Genomic DNA, 27,886 nt, shown 5'->3' with positions numbered 1-27,886 from the left:
TGCTGCTGCCCTACCGCGAGGATGTATCTACCACCCCCTGTCGCCTCCAATGCGAATACCACCGCTACAGCTATAGCGATAGCTTCCTCCCTCCTCTCCCTCGCCTCGGACAGAGTAGTGGCTTCAGCACCGCAACCCCCACCCGGCGGCTGGTCGAGTCTGATAGGGATCGTGACGGCGATCTGTGGCAATATTCTGATTTCTTTCGCGCTGAATGCCCAGCGGTATGCGCATATTAGATTGAGTCGGGATCGGGAGGAGTGGGAGGAGGAAGAGAAGCGGAAGGCTGGTCGGAAGAGGCGGAAGAGACGGAGAGGGCAGGGAGGGGGTTATGGGACGACGGGTACGGGGGCGGCGCAGATTGAGGTGGCGGAGGAGAGGGCGAGGGTTAATGCTCTTGGTGGTGGAGATGAGAGTGGGGGTGGGGCGGGAGGGGAGTATAGGCTTGAAGAGCACGAAGCTACGGAGGAAGATGCCTTGATCCCGCACGTGGAACTGGTGGAGCCGGATAGGAAGGGTTCGGTGGATAGTCAGGATACCATCCGCCCTGGCACTAGCAACAACAACAACAAAACCAACAACAAAAAACACGACGCTAACGACGAAGACGAAGACGAAGACGACGAAGATCCAGACCACCACCATCAAGATAAATCCTACCTCCGCTCCCCAATCTGGTGGTCCGGCATCGCCCTCATGACCCTAGGCGAAGCCGGCAACTTCCTCGCCTACGGCTTCGCCCCGGCCTCAATCGTCAGTCCCTTGGGCGTCGTAGCCCTAGTCTCCAACTGCATGATCGCGCCCCTCCTCCTCGGGGAACAATTCCGATGGCGCGACGGTCTCGGCGTCTTGATCGCGATAGGCGGGTGTGTGACGGTAGTCCTAAGCGCGAGCGATAGTAATCCCCGCCTCGATCCCGATGAGATCTGGCGGCTGATTACGCAGTGGGAGTTTGAGACGTATTTGGGTGTGACGGTGGGGTTAATTGTGGTGTTGAGCTTTTTGAGTGAGAGGTTTGGGAGTCGCACGATCCTGATTGATTTGGGGCTGGTGGGGTTGTTTGGGGGGTATACTGCGCTTTCGACCAAGGGGATTGCGTCGTTGCTTTCCAATACGATTTGGAGGGTTGTTACCTTTCCGATCACGTACGTCTTGCTTGCTGTGCTCATTTTCACGGCCGTGATGCAGATCAGGTACGTGAATCGGGCGTTGCAGCATTTCAATGCTACGATGGTTATCCCGGTGCAGTTTGTGCTGTTCACGATCTCGGTTATCGTGGGGAGTGCGGTGCTGTACAGGGATTTTGAGAGGGAGGAGGCGGGCGATGCGGTGAAGTTTGTCGGGGGGTGCGCGTTGACGTTCTTGGGGGTGTGGTGTATTACTTCTGGGCGGCAGGATGAGGGGGATGGGGATGAGGAGATGGGAGAAGAGGAAGAGGAAGGTGATGCTATTGACTTACTGGATGAGGAGAGGACGCAACCTGAAGTCCGAGAGCGAGATGATGGAGGCGCTAAACGAAGGTCGATCATCGCCGGATCATCGTCGCGAGACACGCCACAGCTACGACATTTCCGCACCGCAGAGTCGATCCCAGAGGTCATCGTGACGCCCGACCTCCGCCCCTCGACGGGCGTCGAAGCCTCCCCACTGAAACTCGACCACACACCCTCACCGCAAGACATCCAAGATGCAACCCCAGCCATCACCTCCTCCGTCCACCCAACCCTGACCCAAATCCCGGCATCCTCCACCTCAAACCAACCCCCACCCCTCCACGCCACAACCTCGGCCCCCGTAGTCCCTCGCTCCAACCTCCTCTCCTCCTCCCGGCCGCGAACACCTCTACTGCGAAACAAATCCGGCCCAGCGATCGAAAGTCCTTCCCGTACTTCCAACCCCCACCAACAACAATACCAACAACCCTCCCCCTCCGCCCGCCGCTCCTCCCAAGCCCAACTCGACACCCCCACAGCCTCAGGCCCGCGCCTCCTAAGCCGGAACTCCGTTATCGGACTCCTCCCAGGACCCCTAATGAGTCCGCTCAGTACCTCCCTCAGCGCCATCGTGGCGGATTCCCTGCGTCGCGGAGTCGATAATCCTGCCTCCACAATGCGGCGACGACTTTCACGTCGGAGGACGGGGACGATGACGAGGGGGACTTCTGGTTCTGGTACTACCCCAGCGGCCTTACCGCAGAGGCATTCTGTCGCTAGTGGGGAGATGGATTTCAGTGAAGAAGATGGGGAGAGCGCTGAGGTCGTGGGTAGTGGTGCGCAGGCGGCTGGGAGTCCTTCGGCGCTTAGAAACAGGAGTCTTAGTGCGACGTGGGGGGAGATTTTCGGGACGCCGTCGGGTGTTGGGAAGAGAGGGGTGATGAAAGGGGGAGAGGGGAAGAGATCGGGGTCTGAAAGCGAGGCGGGGAAGTGATGGCCTTGTCTTGGGGTCGGGTGTTTGCATATACATATATTGAGTTGATAGGTGGATAGCGAGGAGTTTATTGGCGATGGGGAATGTAAAGGCTTCGACATAATTGGACGTGGGATCGGGATTCGGGCTCAGATCACGTGAGATAGGCATATGTGCATATTTCTGTATAACACGCAACACCCTTCATATCGATAAAGCAAGAGCTTCCTTCTTCTTTTGCGGCTTTCTGGCTGGAACTCCACGCTTGCTATGTTCCGACAAATGCATCTCCCGATACACTTCTGGCAACAACATAAACCATCCTGGCTCCACGCTGATGACTGCCTACCATCACATAACCACACAATCCCTATCCTCCGTATGCCCCTTACTCTTCCGCTTCTCATGCCTCAACGCCGCCTTATCTTTCCTCGTCACTGCTTTCGTCGTCGGAGGCGGCTTGCGCGTCTCGAGATTCTCTTTACTGCTAATCCTCTTCACCGTCTCACTAACACCGTCTTTGCTCGGATTCTCAGGTAATACAACCTTTTCCTGCGCATCGGTCTGGCCCGCAAGCTCGGCCGCGACGGTTTCGGAGGGCTGGACGGCTACGACATCATTCCTGCTCATGCGTTGGGTGAGTTTGCTCATGCTGAAGCTCAGACGATTGGCGCTGGGGTCCGGTCCAGGGGTTGTAGGTCGGCTTCGCGAGCCGGTCTTGGATGCTTTGCTGCCGCGACGGGAATTCAACTTGCTCGCTACGGCTAGAAACGCGTTCCCCTTTTCTTCTGACGGTGTTGATGGCGCTGACATGGATGCCGGGTCTATTCTTGCGCTATCGGTGTAGCTTGACCCCTCAAAAGCTATGCTTGGCCTGCGTTCATCTGAGTGGCTAGCGCGACCCCGTGGCCCATCGAGCGGGCGAACAGCGTCAAGACTTACACGTTGTGAGCCGTTCGCGAAGTCTGTCGCTTCGGACGTCGCTCCTTCCGAGGCCAAATTCGACGTGCTGTTTGTCAAAGCACTTTCTGATCCGGAGGCGTCGTTCAAGTATGGCTTTTCCAGCGTGTCCGCATCAGAATGTGATCGTGAGGTCGTCGCTTCCGCGTAGCTTGGCAGATCATGGATCGAGTGGCCGTCCTCTCCTATGGGCAAGACCTGGTAGAACAACAGATACGGCGTCTCATCCCTCAAAGCCTGCTGGATGTTCACGTACGTCACACGCTCTCGTGCGAGATCGTCGAAGCGCATCCAAGGATCCTCGATCGTATCACTATTGAGGCTGCCCCGTCTGGACTCGCTATTACTGCCATGATGGACTGCGTTCGCTGCCGTACCTCGACATAGCGCTATGTAGTGTCCGCTATTAACCGACATGCCGCGATGGCATACCACAGACTGCAGCTGTAGTCGGAAATTTCCCACCAGAGGACCCTCATCATTCATATGATCATCGCTTACAAAGTTGGGTACCCCGATCTCCAATGGTATATCAACGTAGGTATCTCGTCTTTGTGCCTGGCCTTGGTATGTATATGAGTACCGCTTCAAGCAGACACCAAGCACTGGACGCTTCTTGGAGAAGTGGGCGGCGACCTGGGCGTCAGACGTAGGCAGATGATCGGTATACCAAGGTAGTAACTTAAAGAACTGCCATGCTGGCATGAGCACTTCTGTTCGCGTGCTCATCTTCCGTAATGGACCGTCCGATGGTGCATTGGAATCCGTGACCGTGAGTGCTTCCGGATCGATGCCTGTTAGTTCGATTCTCCGTTGGCTGAAGATACTATCCGCTCGCTTTCTGCCCGTTGTAGGTCGGAGTTTATCCAGAGGATTTTTGAATTGTATCGGTGATTCTGCTATTGGCGTTTGCACGACTGGCGTCGAAGCTTCGGCTAGCTCAACAACCTCGACATGCATAGCAGGTTCCTTCTCTGCCTGAATGGCGCCCTCATCTGACACACCAGCTTTGAGAGTGTCTCTTCGCCGCCGCTCCAAATGTCGCTTCACCTCGATTCGATTGTTAAAGTAGTGCTCAAGACATTGTTCCAGAGTTATGACATCGCTGCCTTCTTCGGGCGCGTCAGGAATCGCCACCTCCAGTAAGCGCTCGTTGACGAACTTGTGGTCGTCCTGCGGATCCTCCTTGCCGGTATGATACAAGTCCATCTTCAAGGTCAGCAGTGGCAGTCCTAGCTGACCCGTAATGAACGTGAAAGCCTCAGAAGGATCTTGCTGCTTAAGCCTCCCAGCATCTTCCCAACCACATTCTGCCAAGGCGTTCTGCAAGTACCACGTCACGTCGGTCGTAATTAACCTGCCGGTGCGAAGCATATTGACCCATAATCGAAGCACGCCAGCAAGCTTTCTTCGTGGTAAGTCCTCGTAGCTGTCATATAGCATAGCCTCGAAGCTGTCCAGTCTTGCAAACATTGCGAAGAGTAGCGCATCCGCATAACACGTAACACCCTGCCGATTGATAGCACCGACCAGCTTCGCTTGAGGATCGTACGGCTCCACAATACCCTCGTATGTCCACTGCAGTAATACTAACAGCTTGTATGCTGCTTCACTGTCGCCATGTGATACTTGCAATACATACTCCGCATTCGCCTCGACCATCGTATCGATGCCATTGACCCGTAGTCTGTCAAGGATAGTCTTGACTCGCTTCTCCTGCTCCTTGTCGACCTTTGCATTCGGGTCATTGGTGTTGGCAAAGAGGCCACCGAAGTGGTCGGGCTTGGGTTCTGCCTGAAGATTCTCGGTTAGCTCGGTCCTCCTGTTGTACCTCGCAGCCAGCAGCTTGCGCATCAGCATGACCCGGTGAGTCAGAAGGATGAGGTTTACTCTCAGAAGCAGGACTGGACGAGGTGCTAACGGGTAGGTTGTCGTCGTCACACGTTTCCGCTAGCAACGGCATCCGCTCGCTCTTATTCAAATCTGGCAAAGTCGGAATCGATTTGGATCGACGGCTAGCAGAGCCACCTCTGCGTCGTGCACGCGATCGCCAAGTCATAAGAGACAGCGTGGAATGCATGGCTGGGGATGGTAGGTAGTAAATACGAAGATGAGGGCAGCGTACTTTTTTGTGTGCCTGTGGTGGCTTCTTCTCTCTTCGACTGAGGAAGCGAGTGACACCGCTCTTGTTGCTCATGCTGTTGTTACTGTGTGTCTACCGTGGTGCCTGCCTCGTCTCCATGAAGGCACACGAGCGGAACGCTGCTGCTGCTATAGCTGAGCCGGAATATTGCTGCCTCTACCCGGCCGCCGCGTGATGGAGCCAAGAGATCCAGACAGGTGTCGACTACGATTTCCAGCTATCAGCCGTCTCCATGTCGAGGTTTGCCTCCCACGCGGCTGCTGCAATATCGTGGTCTAGACAGCATATCGAAAGACGAGGTGGAGCTTTAAAGCTACCGTTCAATGCCATGTGGCTTGACGTGGAGGGGCTCGTCGCCCAATGACCAATGGCGGCTGATAAGAAATGCAGCTTGGTCTTGGCGAAAGTCAGCATCAGGGTCCGAGATGGCCGAGATAACTTTAGATCTCCTCCGAGCGGCCGCAGAAGTCAATCATCTGTACAGTATGTGCTAGTGTGGTATATCATTGTTGTTCCCATCAACCTATCTAACATCACGATTGCGACAATGGCGGTACAAGAGGTCACCAGTGCCTTCTTGAAGAGGTTCAGCGCACGACCAAGTCCACTGCAACATGTCTGGGCTGCGCAATGCCGGCACGCGAGCACGAATGTCGAGACTGGTCAGGAGACACAAGGAATGGAGACATCAGACTTCTCCGAGGGTCAGAATGAAGGTGGACAAGATATAGGAAGATTCGATCCAGCCGGAGTGGCAAGAAAGCGAGGAAGGAAACTGCCACCCAGCCGGTATGGAATAGGAAGGCACGCGTGTTGAAGAAGGTAGCTTCTACTGACCTCTCACCAGATACCAGTTCCGATCACCTCGATACTACCGCGGACCATTGCACCCACATCAACCCCTGAAGCCATCAGATCCAGCGTCGCGGGAGTTCGAGGCAGGCCCGTTCTCTCTGCCTCGTCTAGAACAGACCTACCATGATACGCTCGCATCAGATTACATGGTCATGGCTTACCAACATCATCCTCCCGGCTACGAAGCGCCGAAGAAAGGCGACCGATTACGACCCTGGGTTGGCGACTCGCCATACTACAAGAACAGACCTCTGCGAGGCCCCAGAGGTGGTGACGTGCTGAAGCTGCTACGAAAGCCGATCACGTTCCAGAACGTTCCACAATTAGAGCGTGTGACCGTACATACCATGGTCAAAGGCGCGATTGACGATGGCGCGTATCTCCACGTCGCGGGCATGGTGTTGCAGGCCATCACAAATATGCGCGCAGAGTCGCATGCAGCAAAGCGCAGTGTGGCAGGCTTCGGCATTCGTGCCGGCCAGCATTTGAGCTTGACGTGCGACCTGCGTGGCGAGACTATGTACCACTTCCTGAGCAAGCTCGTGGACGTGGTCTTGCCTAAGATCAAGGACTGGCCGGGCGTGAAGGGAAGCTCTGGCGACAGTTCTGGAGACATTGCTCTTGGACTGCGACCGGAGGACATGACGTTGTTTCCAGAAATTGAGGTCAACTACGACATGTATGTCCACGCACATCAGCAAATAAAGGATAAAAGCTAATACAACACAGGTATCCACCTAGGATGATCCCAGGTTGCCACATCATAGTCCACACCTCTGCGACCAACGAACAAGACGCTCGGGTGCTGCTCTCACAGATCGGCATTCCCTTCTACGGCAAATTGATCAACTAGTGGCCACGATTTATTCTACTGTACTATACTGTATATAAGGCCGCTGTACGAAGCAGGCACTACCTTCGAAGAATGTCTTCAACCACATTCGCAACGCCAAGCACTTTCTCCTCTTCCAGCTTCTGGCCCACAATCTGCACACTCAATGGTAGGCCGTCCATCTTCTCGGCATCATATAACGCCCAATTCCACCGATCGAGCTCATTCCTGCCCACATACTCGCGAACGGCAGGAGCGGTCTTGCTCACATCAACACTCTTGTCCACCTTGCCAAAGGGTAGGACACAGGCAGTGTAATCCAGGAAGTTCCAAATTTTAGTGTATCCAACCCACTTACAACTTCTATGCGGCACGGCGGAATGCGGCATCGTCGGAGTCAACAAGACATCCACTGGTCGTCCAGACTTCGGCGACTTGAATGCCCTCCATTTGTCCAAGTAAGCTCTCTGCGCCGCCTGCTTCTGTCGGTTCAGCTGCCAGTACTCATAAACCGAAATCGCCGGAGCTCGCTCCACAAGCGCCTGAACATGCGGGACCAACGGCTCGCCTCCCTTCGCCACCTCGCGAAGGATATCCTCACATCCATCCGCCGTGTAGTACTGGTCCATTATCTTGATGCAATCCTGATGATCGCTAGCATCCCATTGCACGATCTCGTGGCCCGCGGCTGAAAGTTTCCCGGCTGCTTCAAGTAGGACGCGTTCGAGGGGTGGATGGATCTTGACGACGCCGTCGTCTGCTAGGAGGCCGATGACTAGTGGTCGGGATTGGGCGGCGCGGTATTCTGGTTCGCGCCAGGGTATGGGGAGGACGCGTGGCTCTTGGGTCCAAGGGGAGGTTTCGATGATGGTTTTGACGACGCTGTGGATCGAGTTGAGACTCCTTGCCATGGGTCCTACGACGGAGGGAATGTGTTCTTGGCCTTCTGTTGAGACTGGGACGCCGAGGTAGGGGAGGCGGCCACTCTTGATATGAGCGTCAGTAGGGGGCTGGAGTATGTGAGTGGTGGAGTGATGAAGAACTTACGCTAGGCTTGAAGGCGTAGAGACCCGTCATGTGAGAGGGTATGCGGACACTACCTCCTATATCCGTGCCCCAACCCACGAGCGATGCCTGCTGCGCGAGCAGAGCAGCCTCACCCCCTGTAGACCCTCCTGGCGTCAAGGAAGGATCGAGAGGATGATCTGTGCGGCCGAAGAGAGGATTTTCGGTTTCACACCTAGGTGTATGCTTGTCAACCAACCCCATTCGACTCTGAATCCATCTCCATTGATCAAAGACTCACCACATGATACTCTGCGGCAAATTACTCTTAGCAATAAACACCACCCCGGCTCCCTTCAAGATCGACACGATCAAAGCATCTTCCGTAGCGGGTTGGCCCACTCGTCCAACGTAGGCTAATGTAGTATCGTGACCTTTGACGTCGAATTGATCCTTGAGTGTCATGACCACGCCGTGAAAAGGTCCAATGGGACGTTTGTGTTCGGCATAATGAGCGTCGAGCTGATGAGCCTGTTGTAGAGCATCCTTGAATAGGACTTCTGTTATACAGTTCGTCTGGACAGACGGTCAGTTGTGTATCGGCTGATGGAAAAACTGGGTTGTTGACCTTCTGATGTGCTTTGACTGCTCTATGAGAAACGTCAATTTCTTGCGCCGGGGGTTGTCAAGCTCATCAGATGTTTCATACTTGCGTATGTATGCCTCGACAACTTCTGTCGTGGTGAATTCGCCTTGTGCGACCTTGCTGGCGAGCTCAACAACATCCACTATCTTCGTGATGGCGTCGTCCTTGTCACCCGCTTGCTGATTCAAGAAGGGTTTCAGAGCATCATCTCGAGCTTTCCTTTTCTGTTCGACTTTGATCGACCAGCTTGGTCGGGCGTCTGTGTCTTCTGCCATACTCGTACTTTTCTACGAAAGCATATACTACTTGGTTCGGTAGCGCATGGAATACGAATTGATTGGAGACATTCGGCATGCCGAGATCGGGCTCCACGATACGAGTGGGCTTCAATAGCGTCCCGTGATTACATGTATCTGTTATCTACACGCGCTTGATACGGAAGCCTACGATCCGTCTCCCCAGCAGTGAGTGAGCTGAAGCATACGTTCCATGCACTAGAAGATGCTGCTTGGTTCTCTGCTCCATCGCCAAGCCTTGTCATTCTAGACCAGACGATTGTCTAAGGAACGCCGTTCTAGAGAGGGCGAATTAGCCCTCTACTAGTATCAGTAGGGCGTAAAGAATTGCGGTCTCGTAACAGCCTCGACGTCAGTAGCTTCGTGTGACCGAAGGGCCATCAAGGCTTCCTCCATGTTAGACCAGATGCGCCTGCGACCTTGCCGTCCCGCCTCGCTTTGCTGGAGATCAAATGTGGAGACTGGGTGCAAAGCCACTATCTCCATAGCGGCAGCGATATACCGAATATCAAGTTGATGAAGCTGTTGCCTTTCCCGACCGTTCAGAAATCCAAGCACATTCTCGCGAACAGCATACTGCAGCAGCTCAACGCTCTCCATACGCATTCCACTTCTGTCTTTCACCACAGGATAAGTGCCGCCTCTCAGCTGCCACACATGGCCGATCAATTCCAATCGTAGATAGAAGCCTACATGGCCTTGATATCGAGTTGGCTGGCTGATGTTCCAGTGGCGGCTGATCTGGAAGCTGCAGACATGTTTGATGGCATCACCCAGCGTCTCTAGCCATAGCGAGATGCGATCGCCTTCAGGGTAGCAGTCTTCATCACCCTGGATTGTGAAGTGGCAGTTGCCTACATATAGAGGTAATGTCTCTTGTCTTAGCCATCGACTTGCTCGGCAGATGCGTGGGGTGAGCTTCACATTGGGAGCCACAGTCTCATGCCGTCCAGGCTGAAGCTCGTCCAGGTACTGGTAGATCGCATTTCGAAGCTCTGCGGGCAGTCCAAGGAGCGACATGATTATGTGATGGCCATGTTTGTCCTCCGAGGTGAGCGAGGTACTTTCCCATGCTAGCGTGACAAGCACGGACTCCTGCTCCGTCAACTCTACCTCGGCCATCATCTTGACTTCGGCGACATGGTGTGGGGAGATGTAGATGCTCGGTGAACTCTTTCTAAATATTGCTGTAGGTCGTTGCTTCTAATCCATCTCACACTTTACCCTGTAACACTCTCCTTGAGATCTAGCTGCCCATCATGTCGGTACCATACAAGATCGAGGCATCGGAGGAGTTGCTCCTGGGCGGTACACAGGGCGAGCAGCAGCCCAGAGCTAGTGAGAGGATCCCAATCATTGCTCGACCATTCGTCAGCGACAGGGCGAAGAAGACCTTGGACATTGTACGTATGGGATGATGGTATAGCTGGGACTACGCTGATAGTTGTCAACAGGTCGAGAAGTTCGTCGAGGAGGAATGTATCCCAGCCGACAGCATCTACGCCCAGCAGGTCGGCGAGGGCGTCGTGAACCGCTTCTCTGCTCACCCACCAATTCTGGAGGACCTCAAGAAGCGAGCACAGGAGCTTGGACTATGGAACATGTTCCTGCCCAAGAATCACTTCAAGGAGGGCGCAGGTTTCAGTAATCTGGAGTACGGTCTAATGGCAGAGCACCTTGGCAAGAGCCATATTGCCTCCGAGGCTACCAACTGTGCTGCGCCGGACACTGGTAATATGGAGGTGTTCGCAAAGTACGGCACCCAAGAGCAGAAGGACAAGTGGCTCAAGCCGTTGTTGGCTGGCAAGATTCGATCAGCTTTCCTGATGACAGAGCCGGACGTTGCCAGCTCAGATGCTACCAATATCGAGCTTTCGATCAAGAAGGAAGGTAACGAATATGTGCTCAATGGCTCAAAATGGTGGTCATCTGGTGCTGGTGACCCTCGCTGCAAGATCTACATCGTCATGGGCAAGAGTGATCCAAACAACTCGAGCCCCTACAAGCAACAGTCCGTCATCTTCGTCCCCGCTGAGACTCCTGGTATCACAATCAAGCGCATGCTCTCAGTATACGGCTTCGACGACGCACCACATGGTCACGGGCACCTTGTCTTTGACAACGTTCGCGTACCTACCAGCAGCATCTGTCTAGGTGAAGGCCGTGGCTTCGAGGTCATCCAGGGTCGTCTTGGCCCAGGCCGTATCCACCACGCTATGCGCTCTATTGGTGCTGCCGAGAAGGCGCTCGAGTACTTCTTGGCCCGCATGAACGACCCGAGGAAGAAGCCGTTCGGCAAGCAACTACATGAGCACGGAGTCATGCTCGAGCGTGCTGCCCGCAGCAGAGTCGAGATTGATGCTTCGCGTCTGCAAGTCCTCAATGCTGCCATCATGATCGACTCCAAGGACGCCAAGTTCGCTCTCAAGGAGATCGCAGAGGCCAAGGTGCTTGTTCCTGACATGGCACTCAAGGTCATCGACCGTGCTATCCAGGCATACGGTGGCGCGGGTGTCTGTCAAGATACACCTTTGGCCAACATGTGGGCGCATGGCCGGACGATGCGCATCGTCGATGGTCCTGACGAGGTCCATCTTATTCAGCTAGGGAGGAACGAGAACAAGAAGGGCAAGTTTATGCATCAGAAGATTGAGTGGCAGAAGAAGAAGTCGGAGGAGATGGCGAGGAGTTATGGGATCGAGAAGAGGGATGTGCTGCAGCTTGATAGGCAGCATAGCAAGGCGAAGTTGTAGATGCTCTATAGTCTGTATATCATCATCGTTTATTGACAATTGCAGTCCACGCTTCGAACAGTGACATCCATGACGGTAGTGTCAGGCTCTCTCTAGCGTGGTCGCTGACGGGTCTGGTCGCAGAGTGTTCTGTCGATATTGTTATCAAAGAACGTCGTCGAGGAGCGATATCGAAGTCGTGGTCAGTTTTGTGTCGCTGGACAGGGATGTGAAGCCGTTTGATCGTCGGACGAGTTTCCAGCATCGTGAGAAGGCGCTATTAGCTGCAGATCTAGCAAAGGTCACGTCTTGTGCGTAGCTTGGATGAGACTCGTCATTGTCGTCGCCGTCGTTGTTGCTGCTATCAGCAGTTGTCCACGATGACTCTTACATAGAGAGAGCGACTAGGATGATCACCAGTAATTGTCGTCGGATGTCGTCGTGACGACGACTTTCGACTCAGAACGCCGGCAGTGTGTGCAGGGACAATAGGAACCGAAAGCACTTCATACATCATTGTTGCATTCGCAGCAAAAGTGAACAGGTCAATGCCTGCAGCCACGACAATAAAATGGTATAACGACCGTCAAGTACTGTACCGCATCACGTTCCTTGCCTAACCTCCATGAGACTTCCGGAGGCGCGTTCGAATGTTGACATGCAGGATTTCTAAATGGAGACGGCTTACGAGATAGTTATGGTCCATGTAATGGCCATTTCATATAACATGGCGGTAGGCCGTACGATTCTACCTCTTGATCGAGCAGCCGTGCGTGAGTCCCATGTGCTGAGCAGATCGGCTGATCAAATTCAATACTACCCTACCGTATTCTAACCTACTCTAGATGGTGCTAAATGATGCTCCGCGAAACTGTCTGATGCTAATGGACACTTTACATCGCTGCTCGATATCTCGGGTCTTGACCAGTCTACAGTGCTTCCCTGCCATCAAGTACGTGGACTCAGTTTGGCGCCCTTGCAGCGTTTGCACTGATCGCGTTCAGCTTCTTCAGGATTGATAAAGTGTCACAACGTCGCGCTGACGATGACCTACCAATATACGGGCTTGATCAAAACACAAGCTAGATGGAAAGATAGCGGTCGCTCAAGGGCCGGAAATCTGCTTACTGGCCGTTGCCGTAGTTCGACTGGGCAGGCCTCCAGCACTCATACGCACACTCAACCGTTCTAAAGCAGAGTGTCTACTGAAATGAACGAAGCGTCTATCTAGCGCACGACATACCTATGGACACTCCTTCATTCGAAAGCAGAGATATCCTGACGGACTCAGAGAGTCGTAGAGTGCTTATGAGACACGTAAAGGGCAAGTCTATGCGCTTATATCATCGTATTGCCATTGAGATGAGTCTTCAGAACGCGGCAGACACGACTGGAGAGGCTCAAAAGTCGTCTGGAACTCCGCCAATTGCCCGATTCGGTAAAATCATCCTCGGCGCGAAATCCTTATCGAAGTGGCTTATCGGGCACGCGTCGAGCTCTCGGAAACGACCATCATATGCGACAACGGCGGGGCAGCAATAAATACATGCAGTAGAGCTCTGGACGTTTGTATAGGTATGTAGGTGATGTAAGTACAACACCACGGTCGGTCTCGTGTATTCTTTCGTCTCGATCCATACCACACAGGCCGAACCCAGACAGAATCGAGACCATGGTCCTCGAACGCCTTCAGCAGATGGCCTCTCATCTGACCGGCCAGGTCGCACAACACCACCCATTCGATCCATTGAGCACTGATGAGATTGCTGCAGCTGTCGCGATTGTCCGCAAGGAGCATGCAGACCTCTTTTTCAACGCCGTAACGTTATGGGAACCACGGAAAGAGGACATGCTGAAATGGCAGTCGTCGCCCGACACTGCACCAAAGCCCCGTCGAGTAGCGGATGTCGTAGCTATTGGTCGAGGCAGCAAAGTGTACGATGGCCTTGTCGATCTCAACGAAGGCAGAATCGTGCAGTGGGAACTCACAGAGGGCGTACAACCGCTCATCACAATGGAAGACCTCCAGATTGTAGAGTCCGTCGTGAGAAAGGACGCCAAAGTCATCGAGCAATGCGGCATCCTAGGCATCCCAGAATCAGACATGCACAAAGTCTACTGCGACCCATGGACCATCGGGTTCGACGAGCGTTTCGGCTCTGGTGTCCGACTCCAGCAAGCACTAATGTACTACCGTCCCCACCCAGACGACTGCCAGTACACATACCCCCTCGACTTCTGCCCCATCTACAACAGCGACACCCAAGAGATCGTCCACATCGACATTCCCAAAGTGCGTCGACAACTCAACCAAGCACCACCAATCAACTACCACGCCGAAGCCATCGAAAAGGAGGGCGGTTTCCGCAAAGACATAAAGCCAATCAACATCACCCAACCTGAAGGTGTCTCCTTCTCAATCGACGGCCGCACGCTCAAATGGCAGAACTGGAGCGTCCACATCGGCTTCAACTACCGCGAGGGCATTGTTTTGTCCAACATAACTTTCAACGACAAAGGCAATGTACGCCCGGTCTTCTGGCGGATGTCCCTAGCAGAAATGGTCGTCCCGTACGGCAACCCCGAACGACCTCACCAACGCAAACATGCCTTCGATCTAGGCGAGTACGGCGGCGGCTACATGACCAACTCCCTCGCCCTCGGCTGCGACTGCAAGGGAGCGATCCACTACATGGACGCCGCCTTCGTCAACCGCGCCGGCGACCCCCAAACGATCAAAAACGCCATCTGCATCCACGAAGAGGACGCCGGGATCCTCTTCAAACACACCGACTTCCGCGACGAGTCCTGCACCGTCACCCGCGCCCGCAAACTCCTCATCTCCCACGTCTTCACCGCCGCCAACTACGAATACTGCGTCTACTGGATCCTGCACCAAGACGGCACGATCCAGCTCGAGATCAAACTGACGGGCATCCTAAACACCTACGCCATGTACCCCGGCGAATCCGCCGCGCCGTGGGGGACGGAAGTCTACCCCGGCGTCAACGCTCACAACCACCAACACTTGTTCTGTCTCCGCGTGGACCCCAACATCGACGGCCAAGCCAATACGATCTTCCAAGTCGATGCCGTAGCTGGGGAAGCACCCGTCGGCAGCGAGGAGAATTTCTACGGGAATGCTTTTTATGCTAAGAAGACGAAGTTGGATACCATGGCTACGGGGATGAGTGATTACGATGGGAGTACGAGTCGGACGTGGGAGATGGCCAACACGAATAAATTGAATCCGTATAGCAAGAAGCCTGTCTCGTATAAGCTGGTGAGTAGGGAAGTACCTCCGCTGCTGCCGAAGGAAGGGTCGCTGGTGTGGAAACGGGCGGGGTTCGCTAGGCATGCCGTGCATGTCACTAAGTGTAAGTCCACAGCCATCCTGCACCTGGTGGCTATCCACACCCGCACACACACACGCCACTAACAACCCTTGCAGACGACGACGAACAACTCCACCCCGCCGGCCGCCACGTCCCCCAAACCTCCGGCGAACCCTCGGCGGGCCTCCCAGCCTGGATCGCCGCCAACCCCACCGCCAGCCTCGACAACACCGACGTCGTCCTCTGGCACACCTTCGGGCTAACCCATTTCCCCTCCCCCGAGGACTACCCCGTCATGCCCGCCGAGCCCATGACGGTCCTGCTGCGCCCCCGCAACTTCTTCACGCAGAATCCCTGCATGGATGTCCCGCCCAGTTACTCTAGTACGCCAAGTCAGATTGCAGAGGGCAAGACGGGGATTAGGGGGATAGTGGATAATTTGAGTCGGTTGGCTTTTGGGGGGAAGGTCGGGGAGAAGGGGGGGAGTGGGGATTGTGGATGTAATTGAGCATTTCGTTGCTGTTGATGACGGTTTACAGGTTTGATTGTACAAGCAGGAGTGTGCTCTTTCTTGATTCACTAGCCAAAGGAGAATATGACGTTCGATCATGTCCATCTTTCAGTCCTTGTCTTGCAAGAAGTCCACCACAGCTGCCATCACATTAGCACATCAACCTCTTCAAGAAAATCACAATCAGTCACATCGATCGTACTCACCTCTCCTAAAGTCCTCCGGCTTCTCACTAATAACCCAGTGCCCACTCTCCACATCCCTCACCTCGAATTTAGGAAAGAACCGCCCAATAATCGGCAACATCTCATCTGCCACATAATGGCTCTTCGTGCCCCTCACAAACAACGTCGGGCCCTCGAACCGCGCATCCTCTGGGTCTTTGAAAGGGAAATCAGCCATCTTGTCCATTGCAGCCGCGAGCGTCTTGATAGGGATCCGCCATTTCTGGGTCCCAGTCTCGGGATCACGGACGAGATTTGTGAGGAGGAATTGTCGGATCGGGAGCGCGTCTTCGTAGTCGGCGAGGATCTTGTCGGCGTCGGATTGCCGGGTTATGTTTGGGGTGTCGGCGATGCGGCGCATACCCTGGATGTACTTTCCGAAGTCGGATTTGAGAGCTGCGTCTATGGGGGCGTTGTCGACGGGGATGAGGTTGGAGATGGGGACGCGACGGCGGAGGGCGATTGTCATGGCGGTTTTGGCGCCCATGGAGTGGCCTATTAGGGTTGTGTTCTTTAGATTGTTCTGCTGGAGGAAGGCTTCGACGTCCTCGGCCATGGCGGTGTAGTCGTGTCTGGGGTCGTGCGAGGAGTCGCCATGGTTCCGTAGGTCGATGGCGTAGACGGGACGGTTCAGCTCGCGGGCAAAGACTCTGGACGGTCGTATTAGTGGGCGGTGGTGAGGTTGGAGAGGGGATATGGTATGGGAGCGTACTTACTCATGCTCCTGTTGTTCTTCTTGCTCCCGAACAAGCCGTGCATGAAGATGATAGGAGGAGCATTGTGACGGGTATGTGAGTGCTGGGGAGGGTCATGGAGGTCGTAGGCGATTGTGATGCCGTTGGGTAGTTGGGTGGTGGAGAATGCGCGAGCAATGTTGGGCAAGCATGCCGCTCTTTGTGAGATGATCAAGGCATGATTCGCGCAAGATGTCACTCTCCGCGTGAACATGATCTATGCAGGCCTTTGCTGAGCAGACATTATTATTGAAATATCAACATTGAATCACGGAGAAGCTCGTACTGTAGGGCTGATCGCAAGCCCCAAAATCGTCTCACAGTCCAAGCTTCGCAGCACAATCTACGTCACACACCTTCATGCTACCCAGACTCTTCTTACGCAGCTTCAGAGTCCAACAACCCATACTCCACTCAACCAGACGCTATACACACCTTCTCCCTCTCAAAATGCCAGCAATGCTCCGCACCGACCCCAACATCATCATCACAGGCACGCCAGGCGTGGGCAAAACAACCCACTGCCAACAACTCGCCTCCTCCACGGGCCTCCACCACCTCGACATAAACGACGTGGTCAAAAAACACAACATCGGCGAAAGCAGCACCGACCCGGAAGACCCTAACACCAAAATCGTCGATGAAGACCGCCTCCTCGACTGCATAGAAAACGACCTAGAAGAAGGCGGCCAAATCATCGACTGGCACGCCTGCGACCTCTTCCCACCTAGTCTCATCGACCTGGTCTGCGTGATCCGGTGCGATAACCAGGTTCTGTATGATCGGTTGAAGAAGAGGGGGTATGGGGAGAAGAAGCTGCAGGAGAATATGGATTGTGAGATCATGGAGGTGTTGCTGCAGGAGGCGCGGGATGCGTATCCGGAGGAGCAGGTGGTGGAGTTGAGGAGTGAGGGGACCGGGGATGTGGATGGGAATGTGGAGAGGATTGAGGGGTGGATCAAGAATTGGAGGAAGGATCATGGGAAGGAGGGTGAGGTTGAGGCGCAAGGTGGAAAAGGTAGTGCGAAGGATGAGGATAATCCCATGTTCTTGCACGGTTAAGTGAGCGCTAAAAGGGACGAAGTGCAGCCATGGAAGCCAAGTCTACACCTCGTGCTTCAACCATTCCGTTAGCTTCGCCAACGCCCGACCCCGATGCGAAATCTTATTCTTCTGCTCCTTCGCCATCTCCGCATACGTCTGGCCCTCGTACTCAAAACATGCATCCCAGCCTGCAGAGTCGTCAGTCTTTGATGCACTGCAAGCTCGAGTCGGTCATCAAATGACAATGACATACCGAAATCAGTCGGTCCTCGCGCAGCCACGATTTTACCCTACGAGTGCGTCAGCTTCTATGGCTCCCGGACGTGCAGGAGGCCTGGGGGCCACGAGGTTGACTGACATCAGTCCGACCCTGGAAAATAATAGGTTCATGGCCCGGACCCTCGCAGTACGCGAATGTGCAAACGGCCTGAGCGGACTTGTCGTCGAAGCCGGCGAGAAGTCTATGGAACTGCTGCACCCCCAGTGCCTTCAGGAACCATTTCCTGCGTGAGATCATTAGCCAGAACACTTTTGAGTCGTATAGGAAGAGGAGACGTGGTTGGCGGAGAGAGGGAGGGCAGTTAGATAGCATAGTCTAGCGAAAAGGACATACACATAAGGCCCAGGCAACTCATCAAAGGCGTTGAAGCAGAGGCATGTATCCTCCACCAGCACTGGCCCTTGAACCTATTCCCCCTCATAGAACAGATCAGCACCTCCCTCCCACATCCTTCCATCCTGATTAGGGCTTGTACATACCACCTCAGCAGCCCTCCTCGCCTTATCATTCGAAATCTCCTCAATCGTGCCTTGTAATTCCGGTAAATCAATACTCTGTGACTGCAGCTTGACAGGGGTGGAGGAGAGAATGACTTGGACTTCGGCGAGTTTGTTCTTGTTGCCTGTGATGAAGTTGAGTTCTTTGGGCGCCATTGTGGGACGCTTAATGTGACAAGGTGCTGTCTCGAGAGTATAGTCAATTCGGTAATCAAAGGTTGTGATGTATCCAGAGTTTTATAGAAGTGGCAATGACATGAGGTGACAGGACGAAGTCGACTTTCTGGAGATGGACGTCACTGATGAGATGCTCAGATTTGGAGGAGTACATGCGGTGTCTCGAAGGAGGTCTCACTGACAGTATGACTCGACTGTACACCTAATTCCACTATGGCGAGTTTCAATAAACACAGGCACATGGAGGCCACATGCAAGACATGATTGAAGGTAAGTGCTTTCAAACGTTTTTGCAAGCTTATGACTATGAAGAGCAATGCAGCGCCCGTGACGTTGCGGCTATATGTAGCACCGTAACAACGCCTCCATGCCGCAATCATAACCCTCTGCTGCTGACTATACTTCGAGCCATGATCACCGCCCTTATTCTCATACGGCCCGCTTACACGCTCTCCAATGGCGCCGGCTCCTTGAAGTCCTTGTTGTCGACCTTCTGGCCAGCATCATCGGTAGACGACTCGCCGTGGAGCGAGAGCAAGTTGCCGAGATCGAACTTGGGCTGCTTGAGGAGCTTGACTTTGCGGACGTGGACCTGTTATATCATATTAGCTTACGATGGTATATCTGTGTATAGATTGGTGGTGGAACATACGTTCTGAAGTGGGTAGATACCCTGTGTACTCTTCTCAATCTCACGCCCAATGACCTCGGGAATGAGCTTCGTAGTCAACTGGCTCAGTGTGCACGCCGACGCCTCCCGGGACATGATATCCGTCATCTTCTTCCTGATCTGCCTGATCTGCGAGCTGCGCGCATAGGTGGTCTTCTTGATCTGATTCGGCCGTCGCTTGGTGAAGGCGATGCAGAAAAGACGGAGGAGGTAATCATCCGTCGTCTTGACCACGACGTTGGCCTCGATCAGGGACTGCCATTTGCGGACCAGCGAACGGAGTTTGTCCGAGGTGAAGTCGAGGCCGTGGAAGTTGGTCAGACAGTTCTTGCCTTGGACTTCGTCGATGCGGAGCTTGACTTTGCGGAAGGCGTGGTCCTCGTCTTTCTGGAGGTCGGCGAGGGAGACTTCGAAGATACGGCCTTTGAGGCGGTCGTTGGCGTTGATGAGACCGGTTGTGCGGTTCACGAGGGTCTTGCCGACACTGTGGGTAGCTCTGTTAGTATACAGGTATCCCTACTGCCTCTCTTCTGCTTCTGCTGCAAAACGTACTCGCGGATGTTGAAGGTGGAGGGCGCCTTGAGCGAGAACCAGTCTTTGCGCGCGAATGGATCCGTCCTCTTCTTCAAGCCCTTCTTGCCCTTTGACAACCGCTTGTTCTTTCCTACCGCCATGATTGCGTATGTGTGTAGGAGAGGTAGACGATTGTGGTGATGGCGGCAATGTCGTGTGTTCAAGCGCCCGCTTCTGCGAATTCGTTAGCGCAGATTTGGAGTTTCCTCACAGGTGCGGTCTTGGCAGTAGCTGAGAGATATGATGGCCTCAGGCATTCAAATTTATGAAGCAACCTCAGAATCTCCATCTTGCATCACAACAGCCACGCCTCTATATCGCTCGTGTTGTACAAACCCGCTAATTGAGTTACGGTGTTCATGACTGGCGATCACCCCTACTGATGGCTACAACACAACATACGACTTGGCTTGAAAGACATCACGTAGTCTATGCACTCTCACTTCCACCGCTTTCATTACCTGCAGCAATTCGGGCTTCATATCGGGTGCTACAATACGAACTGCCAGACATTACCACATTCCCATCAATCGGTCCGACCCAAACACTCTCCACGTCTTTACTTCCCGGCGACATGATCTTTCTTGCCACCATGGCGTACTCTCCACACTACCAAGGCTAGGCGCCATGACCCGTACCGTGGCAGCGCCTGGGCATACCACAACAGCCCCTCCACCTCTGTTCAAAGCCTCGATCGCCATGCCGCCGAAGAAGCGGCTGGAGCCTCTTGGGCTCGGAAGTTTAGCTTTATGTTGACGTGAGCTCGCGAGCCACATGATCGTGCATTTCGCAGAGCACAGACGCCAAGATAAACTCCAGACTCTTCTTGAACCGTGTTACCACATCTCCACGGCCTTGGTATGGAGATTCACTCGCGTGGCTATGCCAGTATAGCATTCGACACGCTTGTATAAGTAGGTAGGCGCAGTACCTTATCATGACGTTTTATTCCTCCTTCACTCCGTAGGACACCTTGATTTAACTACAGCACAGAATCACCGCAATCATGGGTCTCGCTTTGAAGAAGCCCGACGATGTCGCAGGCGCCGCATGGCCCGCCATCATGATCGGCCTCTTCGTGGCCTTCGGAGGTGTGCTCTTCGGCTACGACACAGGCACAATCGGAGGCATCCTGGGCATGGAATACTGGCAAACACAATTCGCCACAAACGGCCGCGACTCGATCACCCCAGCCGAAGAGTCCCTCATCGTGTCCATCCTGTCTGCCGGCACCTTCTTCGGCGCTCTGCTCGCCGCGCCTGTGGCAGACAACCTTGGCAGAAAAATGGGGCTGATACTGTCTTGCGGTATCGTCTTCAATTTGGGGGTTATTCTGCAGACAGCTTCGACTGCGCAGCCCATGTTTATCGCTGGTCGCTTCTTCGCGGGTCTGGGTGTAGGTCTCGTCTCTGCTATGATCCCGCTTTATCAGAGCGAGACTGCGCCTAAGTGGATCCGCGGTACTATTGTAGGATCATATCAGCTGGCCATCACCATCGTAAGTACTCAATGAAATCTTTTCTTTGGGATGGATGAAGCTGACAGATGGACACAGGGTCTCTTCCTCGCAGCATGCGTGAACTACGGTACCCAGAATCGCCTCGACAGTGGCTCTTACCGCATCCCCGTTGCCGTGCAGTTCGCGTGGTCCCTGATTATCGTCTTCGGCATGCTTGTGCTCCCGGAAACTCCCAGATTCCTAATAAAGCAAGACAAGCACGAGAAAGCTGCCAAGGCGCTTTCCACACTTCGCCGCCTCGATGTTGACCACCCCTCTCTCGTTGAAGAGTTGTCCGAGATCACCGCCAACCATAGGTATGAGGCTAGCCTGTCTAAGGCATCGTACCTGGACTGCTTCAAGGGTACAGTTGGGAAACGACTTTTGACTGGATGCTTGCTGCAAGGACTTCAGCAGCTGACTGGTGTGGTATGTTGTGCCTCCATACTATCGAGACTTGTACAGTGCTGACTTCGAGCAGAACTTCATCTTTTACTACGGTACCGCCTACTTTCAGCGAGCCGGCTTCAACAACCCTTTCATCATCTCTGTAATCACGAAGTGAGCTTTTCGTACAGATCCGTCTTATGGACAATGCTGACTATGAACAGCTCCGTCAACGTCATCTCTACATTCCCTGGTCTCTACCTTGTCGAAAAGATGGGTCGCCGGAATCTCCTCCTCATGGGTGCCATCGGTATGGCTATCTGCCAGTTCATCGTCGCCATCACGGGTACTGTAGCAGGCACCACCGACCTCGCGGCTCAACGGGTCGCTATCGCATTCGTCTGCATCTATATCTTCTTCTTCGCCAGTTCATGGGGTCCTGTTGCTTGGGTGGTCACGGGAGAGCTCTTCCCGCTCAAAGTTCGAGGTGAGTCTCCATGTGCTCGAGTGATTCATGATACATGCTGATTCGCCATAGCAAAATGTCTGTCTATGACCACCGCCACCAACTGGTTGTTGAACTTCGCAATCGCCTACGCAACACCATATATGGTCAACGACGGCGGTGCAGGCTACGCAAATCTCGGCTCGCGAGTTTTCTTCGTCTGGGGCTCGTTCTGCTTCATCTGTATCTTCTTCGTGTGGATGCTCATCTACGAGACCAAAGTAAGGAGACGCAGACAAGCGATAAGTAGTAAATGGAACATGACTAACGCTTTCCCAGGGTTTGGCTCTCGAGCAAGTCGACGAACTTTACGCCGTGATCAGCCAGGCATGGAAGAGCAAGACTTTCACGCCTACTATCAGCTTCACCGAGGTTGGTGAGAAGGGTGAGGATGGTAGGTCGATGAGCATTACCGATGTTGTGGATAGGAAGGCTAGCACTGGTCATGTGGATCAGTCTTACGATGGAGGGCGTGCGATGTAAGCTTGGTCTCGATCGGTGATCGTTGCTGAGCCATATGGATCCATCCAGGGTTAGAGAAGTGCAATACTCTCGCGATAGGTACTGAGCTTTTATTGCCGAAGTCAATTTGTAGGCCAAAGCTCTCGTATATCTCTGAAGCACACTGTCGGTTCACCGTTCCAGGAATTGGATAAGCAAGAGACGACCAACAAGACGAGTAGGATATGGACCTGGCAATTGGACGATGAATCTTGGCCAGCGGGTTGGTGTAATGTTCTGCGCAGAGGCTGAATGAGAGTATATGCATTGTGTGCTACCTCTAGCCAGAATACCATGATCTCTCCCTACATCTGTTGAGAAGTATGTACCGCTAGAGTGCAATGGCTCGCGAAGAAGCTTCATGCAGGATGACGTACAAATGCCGAGGCGACTGATTTCGTAGCAACTTCGTGCCACTTTGACAAACAACGAAGACTAGCATATTTCTCACAACACTCATGTATATGGTCCTTTGATAAATCTTTCCTGAGCGCACTTTAGCGTCTTTCTGGAACGCTCCTCCGCTAAGATGTTACCCTACATCAACGGACCCTTTGATTATGTGTCGAATCTCCTTGGAGCCTCTAGAGATGAGGTCAAGCTGCTCTCACTCTTCCTAATTTCGTACCCATTGGCCGGCGTACTCAAGCGCCTACCAGACAGCAAACCCTGGCTCAAGAATGTCTTCATCATCGCGGTCGCCCTCTTCTACCTGGTCGGGCTCTTTGATCTCTGGTCTGGCCTGCTCTTAGTTGTGTTCGATGCCGTCGGGACATACGCTATTGCCAAATACGTTCAAGGACCATACATGCCATGGATCGGCTTCGTGTTCTTGATGGGTCACATGTCCATCAGTCATGTCTACAGGCAAATGACGGGGTCGCCGAGTCGTGTTGATATTACGGGGGCGCAGATGGTCATGGTTATGAAGCTCTCGGCTTTCTGCTGGAATGTCTGGGACGGGAAACAGAAGCCTGCGGATCTCACGGATGAACAAAAGGATAGAATGCTGACCGAACTTCCTGCACCGCTGGACTATGCTGGCTTTGTTGCTTTCTTCCCATCTCTTATGATCGGGCCAGCTTTCGATTTCGTGGACTACCATCGTTGGCTGAACACTAGTATGTTCGATCTCCCACCAGGCACTGATCCCCTGAAAGCTCCACCAACTCGCAAGAAACGCAAGATCCCTAGAAGTGCTACACCTGCAATGTGGAAGATGGCGCAAGGAATAATATGGATCGTCGTCTTCCTCCAATGCCAGAACTATTTCAGCTCTGACATGGTACTGGGGCCACGTTACGAGTCTCTGAATCTAGGCTGGCGGATTTTCTACCTCCACATGATGAGTTTCGCCACTCGCATGAAATATTATGGCGTATGGAATCTCACAGATGGAGCCTGTACATTAGCAGGCATAGGATACAAAGGTCTGGATCCCAAGACCGGCAAACCAAATTGGGATCGTCTGATCAATGTCAAGCCTGCCGGTGTAGAGCTCGCGCAGAATACGCATGCTTACCTAGGGAACTGGAATCTGAACACGAACCACTGGCTCAGGAATTACATGTACCTACGTGTAACCCCAAAGGGCAAGAAGCCAGGATTTCGAGCGAGCATGGCTACGTTTGTGACTAGCGCTTTCTGGCATGGCTTTCAACCTGGGTACTACTTGACATTCGTGCTGGCGAGCTTTGTCCAGAACGTGGCGAAGAGTAAGTGTGCACAATATCACTCTCGCACACGAGTTGAGCTGACAAGATCCATTAGACTCACGACGCCTCCTCCGCCCCTTCTTCTTGACTCCTGACGGAAAGCCTCTACCTCGAAAACGCTATTACGATGTCTTCACCTGGTTCGTCACACAGTTGACCTTCTCCTTCGTCACGGCACCTTTCCTTCTGTTGTCCATCCACGACAGTCTTGCCGTCTGGTCAAGAGTCTACTTCTACGTTCCCATCGGAGTAGCACTGTGCTCTGCTTTCCTCGCCTCGCCCGGCAAGGCCTGGCTGCAAAAGAAAGTCAAGGAGCGTACCGGTGCCGCAGGCAAGCCGAAGTTGGCTAGGACAGAGAGCACCGAGTCGATGCAGGGTGCGACTCTTGGTGTGCCTAGTGAGCCTGGTAGGGAGTTCGATGAGATGGTTGATGAGATCATGGTTGAGGTTAAGCACCGGAGAGGTAATAAGCCGGGGCCAGAGGGTGGAGATTTGAGGAAGGCGGTCGAGGATACTTTGCACAAGCAGACTGAAGGCATGCGGAAGGTGCAGTGAGTATGCAAGGGACAAAAGTCAACGATTGGTATCGGTCCACAACGTGTCACAGATTCCTGCCTACTCATGTCCCTGTGGTCGCATAAGAAGGGTCCAAGAAACCCTGCTGCAGCTCCTCTGGTCCGAAAAAGTTCTCAAAAGTCCACGCCTCGATCTCCTCAAGATCAAACATTGGCAGCGCATCCTCCAAACCGTCGACTACTACCCCACCGCCACTAGCACCAACAGGTGGCATATATTCCAGCACACCTTGAGACTCCTTACCGGTTACACCGGTACCAAGTTTAGTAGGCGCATCCTCCTGGCTAGCCATAATTTTGTAGTATGGCCTAGTAATCTTATCAACAGCTTCTTGCATGTATACTGCTCGTTGGGACGGATCTTTCTTGGACTTCCAGAACCCGTGGGCTGCTAGAGCAACCCAGAGTTGGCGTTGTTCTCGGCCGAATCGGATAACCTTTTCTGTCAGTAGTTGGATGGCTTCTTGCATCACCCTGTCCGCATGATGCTCGATGATTTGGCCGATTGCACTATGTGCTTGGATATCGGTGGAAGTGGCTACATGGCAGATTGAGAGTGCGGCTCGTAGGTGATGACTGCACATTAGCTGGAGTGCATGTGAGCCTCCATCGCTAACGCTGCGTAGTGTGTCGATGATGCGGGTCGCATTGTCAACCAGAATCATACGAGAAAAGCTGCGTTCGACCACATTCTCTGACTGTCGAAGCTGGCGGCCGTGTAATTCTAGTAGGTATTGGCGAAGGTTAAGAGACAGGAGTGCTTTTGGAATCTCGGCTGATTTGCCTAGCCAGTCTGGTATGGCTGATAGCTGTGCTTCAATCTCTTCAGTGTAATGCTTCACGTCATCGAAAGAAAGGCTTTGCCTGATATTGTTCAAAGTCGTGTTCAGTCCGTGCCGCAGCATTATGGAGTCGCTCGCGAGGGATAGATAGGAAGCTGATGTGAAGTCTGAGGCCGGTAGTTTGCGAGGCAGGTGCTCACTTTCCGGCCTCAAGTCATCGTCGTCGATGTTGCTGGGTGGTGTTGTGTCAGCTTGAAGTGGCCATTGTCCAGCAAGCATGCCGCGATCAAAGGAAGTCTGAAGGTCAAATTCAATGAGCGCAGCCCAGATTCGTCGCCTCAGCTCTTTGTCGAGCGCCGAAGTAGGCTTACGAATCAGGTCTGGATTCCGGTGCAGTCCTGCACCCATGCAGAATCGCAGAAGTGTACCTGCATCGGTCCAGGTACGTTTGAACTTCCAGGCAGAAACAGACTTAGCGAGCAACAATAGGAAGCGAATCTGGAAATCGGCAGCCTTTACATGTTTCTGGCTTTGTGTCTGTAGCCAATCATCGCATGCTTGTATGCATGTAACAGCTTTCTCGCGCGCGGTGGAACTGTTGGCGGTGTACAGCCACGGTTGTTGTGGTGATAGACATTGCGCTGCTGCTGTAATGAGCAGTACGATAGCCACAAAATGTGCTGGGGCGTTAGTAGGGTCTGTCCACAACTCCTCATATTGTCTCCAGAACGATGGAAGATGGAGGATGTGATAGATGTGGCCGTAGCTGTCGAAGTATAGGCGTAAGAGCTGATCGGTATCACTTCTAGGTGGTACTAAGGCCTTCAAAGCATCTTCACTAGTCTGACGAGAACTCGAGCCCGCATATTCCGTTCGGTCCTCAAGCGCATGCATATCCTGACGTATACGAGCAAGAGCTGGAAACTTCTCAAATGCTTCTCGCGTGAACAAATTGAGCTCAGGTATCAGCGCGATAAGCGATCCTGTATGCGTGATACCGTGAAAATGTGTCTTGAAAGACCCACCTCGAAGCATCATCGTCTCACGATCGACTACATTTCCTGCGGCCTGGTCGCCACGGCCCATGACTGACTCCGGCGTCAGAGGTAATTTTGTAGCTCGCATCCGCTGCAAGGAATCTAGTGACTGCGTATAGCCTGTCTGGGCAAGAGCAGCTTCAAGTTGCTTGATGCGTTTCTCCTGGAACTCTAGACGTGCCAGAGCATCGCTAGAGGCTACTGTTGAGGGGGCCTGAGGTGGCCTACTGAGATGAGAGTCGAAGGGGCCATTGTTCGGTCCGGCATCGATCGATCCCTCACCAGGCTCGTCAAGATAAAGACAGTTTGATGCTTGCCCGGCTTTCGTACATCTGCCACAGGCAGGCATGACACGATCACATTGCAGCTTGCGTCGCCGGCAGTCGTAGCATGACAAGACTTTTCGTCGTCGTTTGCGGTCGCCGCCAGATGCCGTGTCTGGCGAGCGTGGGCGTGTGGTTGACATTGCGTTTGGCGATACGATGATTTGACGTCTTGTAGAGCTCTCGTGCCGGTCCTGTCGTCGGGACCAGTACCCTATCGATCCGAGTAAGAACCCTGCATGGACTGTGATGCCGGGGTCGGCATTGAGGCATGTCAACCTGTACACGCTCGAAGTGTCGTTGATTCAGAAGAGAAGTAGTGAATGTGGCCAAATCCGAGCAGCTCGGCCGACATAACCGTGCCAACTGACAGACCGGCAGGACCTCGGGCAGAACAAAAGAAGCAATATAGGTTAATACAAGTTCTTCTCCATGATTAATCAGCATGGCGCCGGTAGTTTAAGGGTAGAATTCGAGCTTCCCATCGGATGTCTCTGCTCGAGGACCGAGTTCGAGTCTCGGCCGGCGCACACCGTATACTCTGCTTTTTTGGCATTTCCAAGACTGTAATGCGAAGGCTAGCTAATAGATGTTCTTTTCCCGCATACCTCTCGCCCATCTTCTCCCTCCGTCGATCCATTGG

At 53.5% G+C, this 27,886-nt stretch overlaps 15 protein-coding genes and 1 non-coding gene across 16 annotated transcripts; 8 read left to right on the top strand and 8 right to left on the bottom strand.

Moving 5' to 3' along the window:
• Positions 1 to 21: 21 nt before the first annotated feature.
• Positions 22 to 2,427, top strand: LTS14_006349 (uncharacterized protein; the record flags this gene model as incomplete). The annotated part of the gene is made up of 1 exon (XM_064839045.1): positions 22 to 2,427. The coding sequence occupies one exon, from the start codon at positions 22 to 24 to the stop codon at positions 2,425 to 2,427; it is 2,406 nt and encodes an 801-aa protein (XP_064693293.1).
• A 330-nt stretch (positions 2,428 to 2,757) lies between these two features.
• Positions 2,758 to 5,226, bottom strand: LTS14_006348 (uncharacterized protein; the record flags this gene model as incomplete). Its single annotated transcript, XM_064839044.1, has 1 exon — positions 2,758 to 5,226. The coding sequence occupies one exon, from the start codon at positions 5,224 to 5,226 to the stop codon at positions 2,758 to 2,760; it is 2,469 nt and encodes an 822-aa protein (XP_064693292.1).
• An 830-nt stretch (positions 5,227 to 6,056) lies between these two features.
• On the top strand, positions 6,057 to 7,217 carry mrpl7 (54S ribosomal protein L7, mitochondrial; the record flags this gene model as incomplete). The annotated part of the gene is made up of 3 exons (XM_064839043.1): positions 6,057 to 6,298; positions 6,357 to 7,043; positions 7,094 to 7,217. The coding sequence occupies 3 exons, from the start codon at positions 6,057 to 6,059 to the stop codon at positions 7,215 to 7,217; spliced, it is 1,053 nt and encodes a 350-aa protein (XP_064693291.1).
• Positions 7,218 to 7,276: 59 nt separating this feature from the next.
• Positions 7,277 to 8,273, bottom strand: LTS14_006346 (uncharacterized protein; the record flags this gene model as incomplete). The annotated part of the gene is made up of 2 exons (XM_064839042.1): positions 7,277 to 8,182; positions 8,244 to 8,273. 2 exons carry the CDS (start codon positions 8,271 to 8,273, stop codon positions 7,277 to 7,279), a joined length of 936 nt encoding a protein of 311 aa, XP_064693290.1.
• A 225-nt stretch (positions 8,274 to 8,498) lies between these two features.
• On the bottom strand, positions 8,499 to 9,122 carry LTS14_006345 (uncharacterized protein; the record flags this gene model as incomplete). The annotated part of the gene is made up of 3 exons (XM_064839041.1): positions 8,499 to 8,777; positions 8,830 to 8,851; positions 8,911 to 9,122. The coding sequence occupies 3 exons, from the start codon at positions 9,120 to 9,122 to the stop codon at positions 8,499 to 8,501; spliced, it is 513 nt and encodes a 170-aa protein (XP_064693289.1).
• A 330-nt stretch (positions 9,123 to 9,452) lies between these two features.
• LTS14_006344 (uncharacterized protein) lies at positions 9,453 to 10,268 on the bottom strand (the record flags this gene model as incomplete). The annotated part of the gene is made up of 2 exons (XM_064839040.1): positions 9,453 to 9,974; positions 10,002 to 10,268. The coding sequence occupies 2 exons, from the start codon at positions 10,266 to 10,268 to the stop codon at positions 9,453 to 9,455; spliced, it is 789 nt and encodes a 262-aa protein (XP_064693288.1).
• Positions 10,269 to 10,402: 134 nt separating this feature from the next.
• Positions 10,403 to 11,896, top strand: LTS14_006343 (uncharacterized protein; the record flags this gene model as incomplete). Its single annotated transcript, XM_064839039.1, has 2 exons — positions 10,403 to 10,546; positions 10,598 to 11,896. 2 exons carry the CDS (start codon positions 10,403 to 10,405, stop codon positions 11,894 to 11,896), a joined length of 1,443 nt encoding a protein of 480 aa, XP_064693287.1.
• Positions 11,897 to 13,547: 1,651 nt separating this feature from the next.
• Positions 13,548 to 15,718, top strand: AMO1 (peroxisomal copper amine oxidase; the record flags this gene model as incomplete). The annotated part of the gene is made up of 2 exons (XM_064839038.1): positions 13,548 to 15,252; positions 15,327 to 15,718. The coding sequence occupies 2 exons, from the start codon at positions 13,548 to 13,550 to the stop codon at positions 15,716 to 15,718; spliced, it is 2,097 nt and encodes a 698-aa protein (XP_064693286.1).
• Positions 15,719 to 15,829: 111 nt separating this feature from the next.
• On the bottom strand, positions 15,830 to 16,893 carry LTS14_006341 (uncharacterized protein; the record flags this gene model as incomplete). Its single annotated transcript, XM_064839037.1, has 3 exons — positions 15,830 to 15,861; positions 15,928 to 16,595; positions 16,658 to 16,893. The coding sequence occupies 3 exons, from the start codon at positions 16,891 to 16,893 to the stop codon at positions 15,830 to 15,832; spliced, it is 936 nt and encodes a 311-aa protein (XP_064693285.1).
• A 236-nt stretch (positions 16,894 to 17,129) lies between these two features.
• On the top strand, positions 17,130 to 17,741 carry FAP7 (factor activating pos9; the record flags this gene model as incomplete). Its single annotated transcript, XM_064839036.1, has 1 exon — positions 17,130 to 17,741. The coding sequence occupies one exon, from the start codon at positions 17,130 to 17,132 to the stop codon at positions 17,739 to 17,741; it is 612 nt and encodes a 203-aa protein (XP_064693284.1).
• A 42-nt stretch (positions 17,742 to 17,783) lies between these two features.
• On the bottom strand, positions 17,784 to 18,656 carry HAM1 (nucleoside triphosphate pyrophosphohydrolase ham1; the record flags this gene model as incomplete). Its single annotated transcript, XM_064839035.1, has 5 exons — positions 17,784 to 17,911; positions 17,977 to 18,013; positions 18,082 to 18,226; positions 18,337 to 18,410; positions 18,483 to 18,656. 5 exons carry the CDS (start codon positions 18,654 to 18,656, stop codon positions 17,784 to 17,786), a joined length of 558 nt encoding a protein of 185 aa, XP_064693283.1.
• A 463-nt stretch (positions 18,657 to 19,119) lies between these two features.
• Positions 19,120 to 20,021, bottom strand: RPS1 (ribosomal 40S subunit protein S1B; the record flags this gene model as incomplete). The annotated part of the gene is made up of 3 exons (XM_064839034.1): positions 19,120 to 19,269; positions 19,330 to 19,831; positions 19,900 to 20,021. The coding sequence occupies 3 exons, from the start codon at positions 20,019 to 20,021 to the stop codon at positions 19,120 to 19,122; spliced, it is 774 nt and encodes a 257-aa protein (XP_064693282.1).
• A 905-nt stretch (positions 20,022 to 20,926) lies between these two features.
• On the top strand, positions 20,927 to 22,793 carry SNF3_2 (Plasma membrane low glucose sensor; the record flags this gene model as incomplete). Its single annotated transcript, XM_064839033.1, has 6 exons — positions 20,927 to 21,418; positions 21,476 to 21,847; positions 21,900 to 21,979; positions 22,030 to 22,292; positions 22,344 to 22,531; positions 22,590 to 22,793. 6 exons carry the CDS (start codon positions 20,927 to 20,929, stop codon positions 22,791 to 22,793), a joined length of 1,599 nt encoding a protein of 532 aa, XP_064693281.1.
• A 547-nt stretch (positions 22,794 to 23,340) lies between these two features.
• ale1 (Lysophospholipid acyltransferase) lies at positions 23,341 to 25,081 on the top strand (the record flags this gene model as incomplete). The annotated part of the gene is made up of 2 exons (XM_064839032.1): positions 23,341 to 24,526; positions 24,582 to 25,081. 2 exons carry the CDS (start codon positions 23,341 to 23,343, stop codon positions 25,079 to 25,081), a joined length of 1,686 nt encoding a protein of 561 aa, XP_064693280.1.
• Positions 25,082 to 25,145: 64 nt separating this feature from the next.
• Positions 25,146 to 27,386, bottom strand: LTS14_006335 (uncharacterized protein; the record flags this gene model as incomplete). The annotated part of the gene is made up of 1 exon (XM_064839031.1): positions 25,146 to 27,386. The coding sequence occupies one exon, from the start codon at positions 27,384 to 27,386 to the stop codon at positions 25,146 to 25,148; it is 2,241 nt and encodes a 746-aa protein (XP_064693279.1).
• A 305-nt stretch (positions 27,387 to 27,691) lies between these two features.
• On the top strand, positions 27,692 to 27,773 carry LTS14_006334. The gene has a single exon. It is a non-coding gene; the product is annotated as a tRNA-Gly (tRNA).
• The last annotated feature ends 113 nt before the right edge of the window (positions 27,774 to 27,886 follow it).

This window comes from Recurvomyces mirabilis (genome assembly GCF_035927965.1).
Source record: "Recurvomyces mirabilis strain CCFEE 5264 chromosome Unknown scaffold_16, whole genome shotgun sequence".
NCBI lineage: Eukaryota > Fungi > Ascomycota > Dothideomycetes > Mycosphaerellales > Teratosphaeriaceae > Recurvomyces > Recurvomyces mirabilis.
This window is presented reverse-complemented; position numbering and strand designations above follow the sequence as displayed.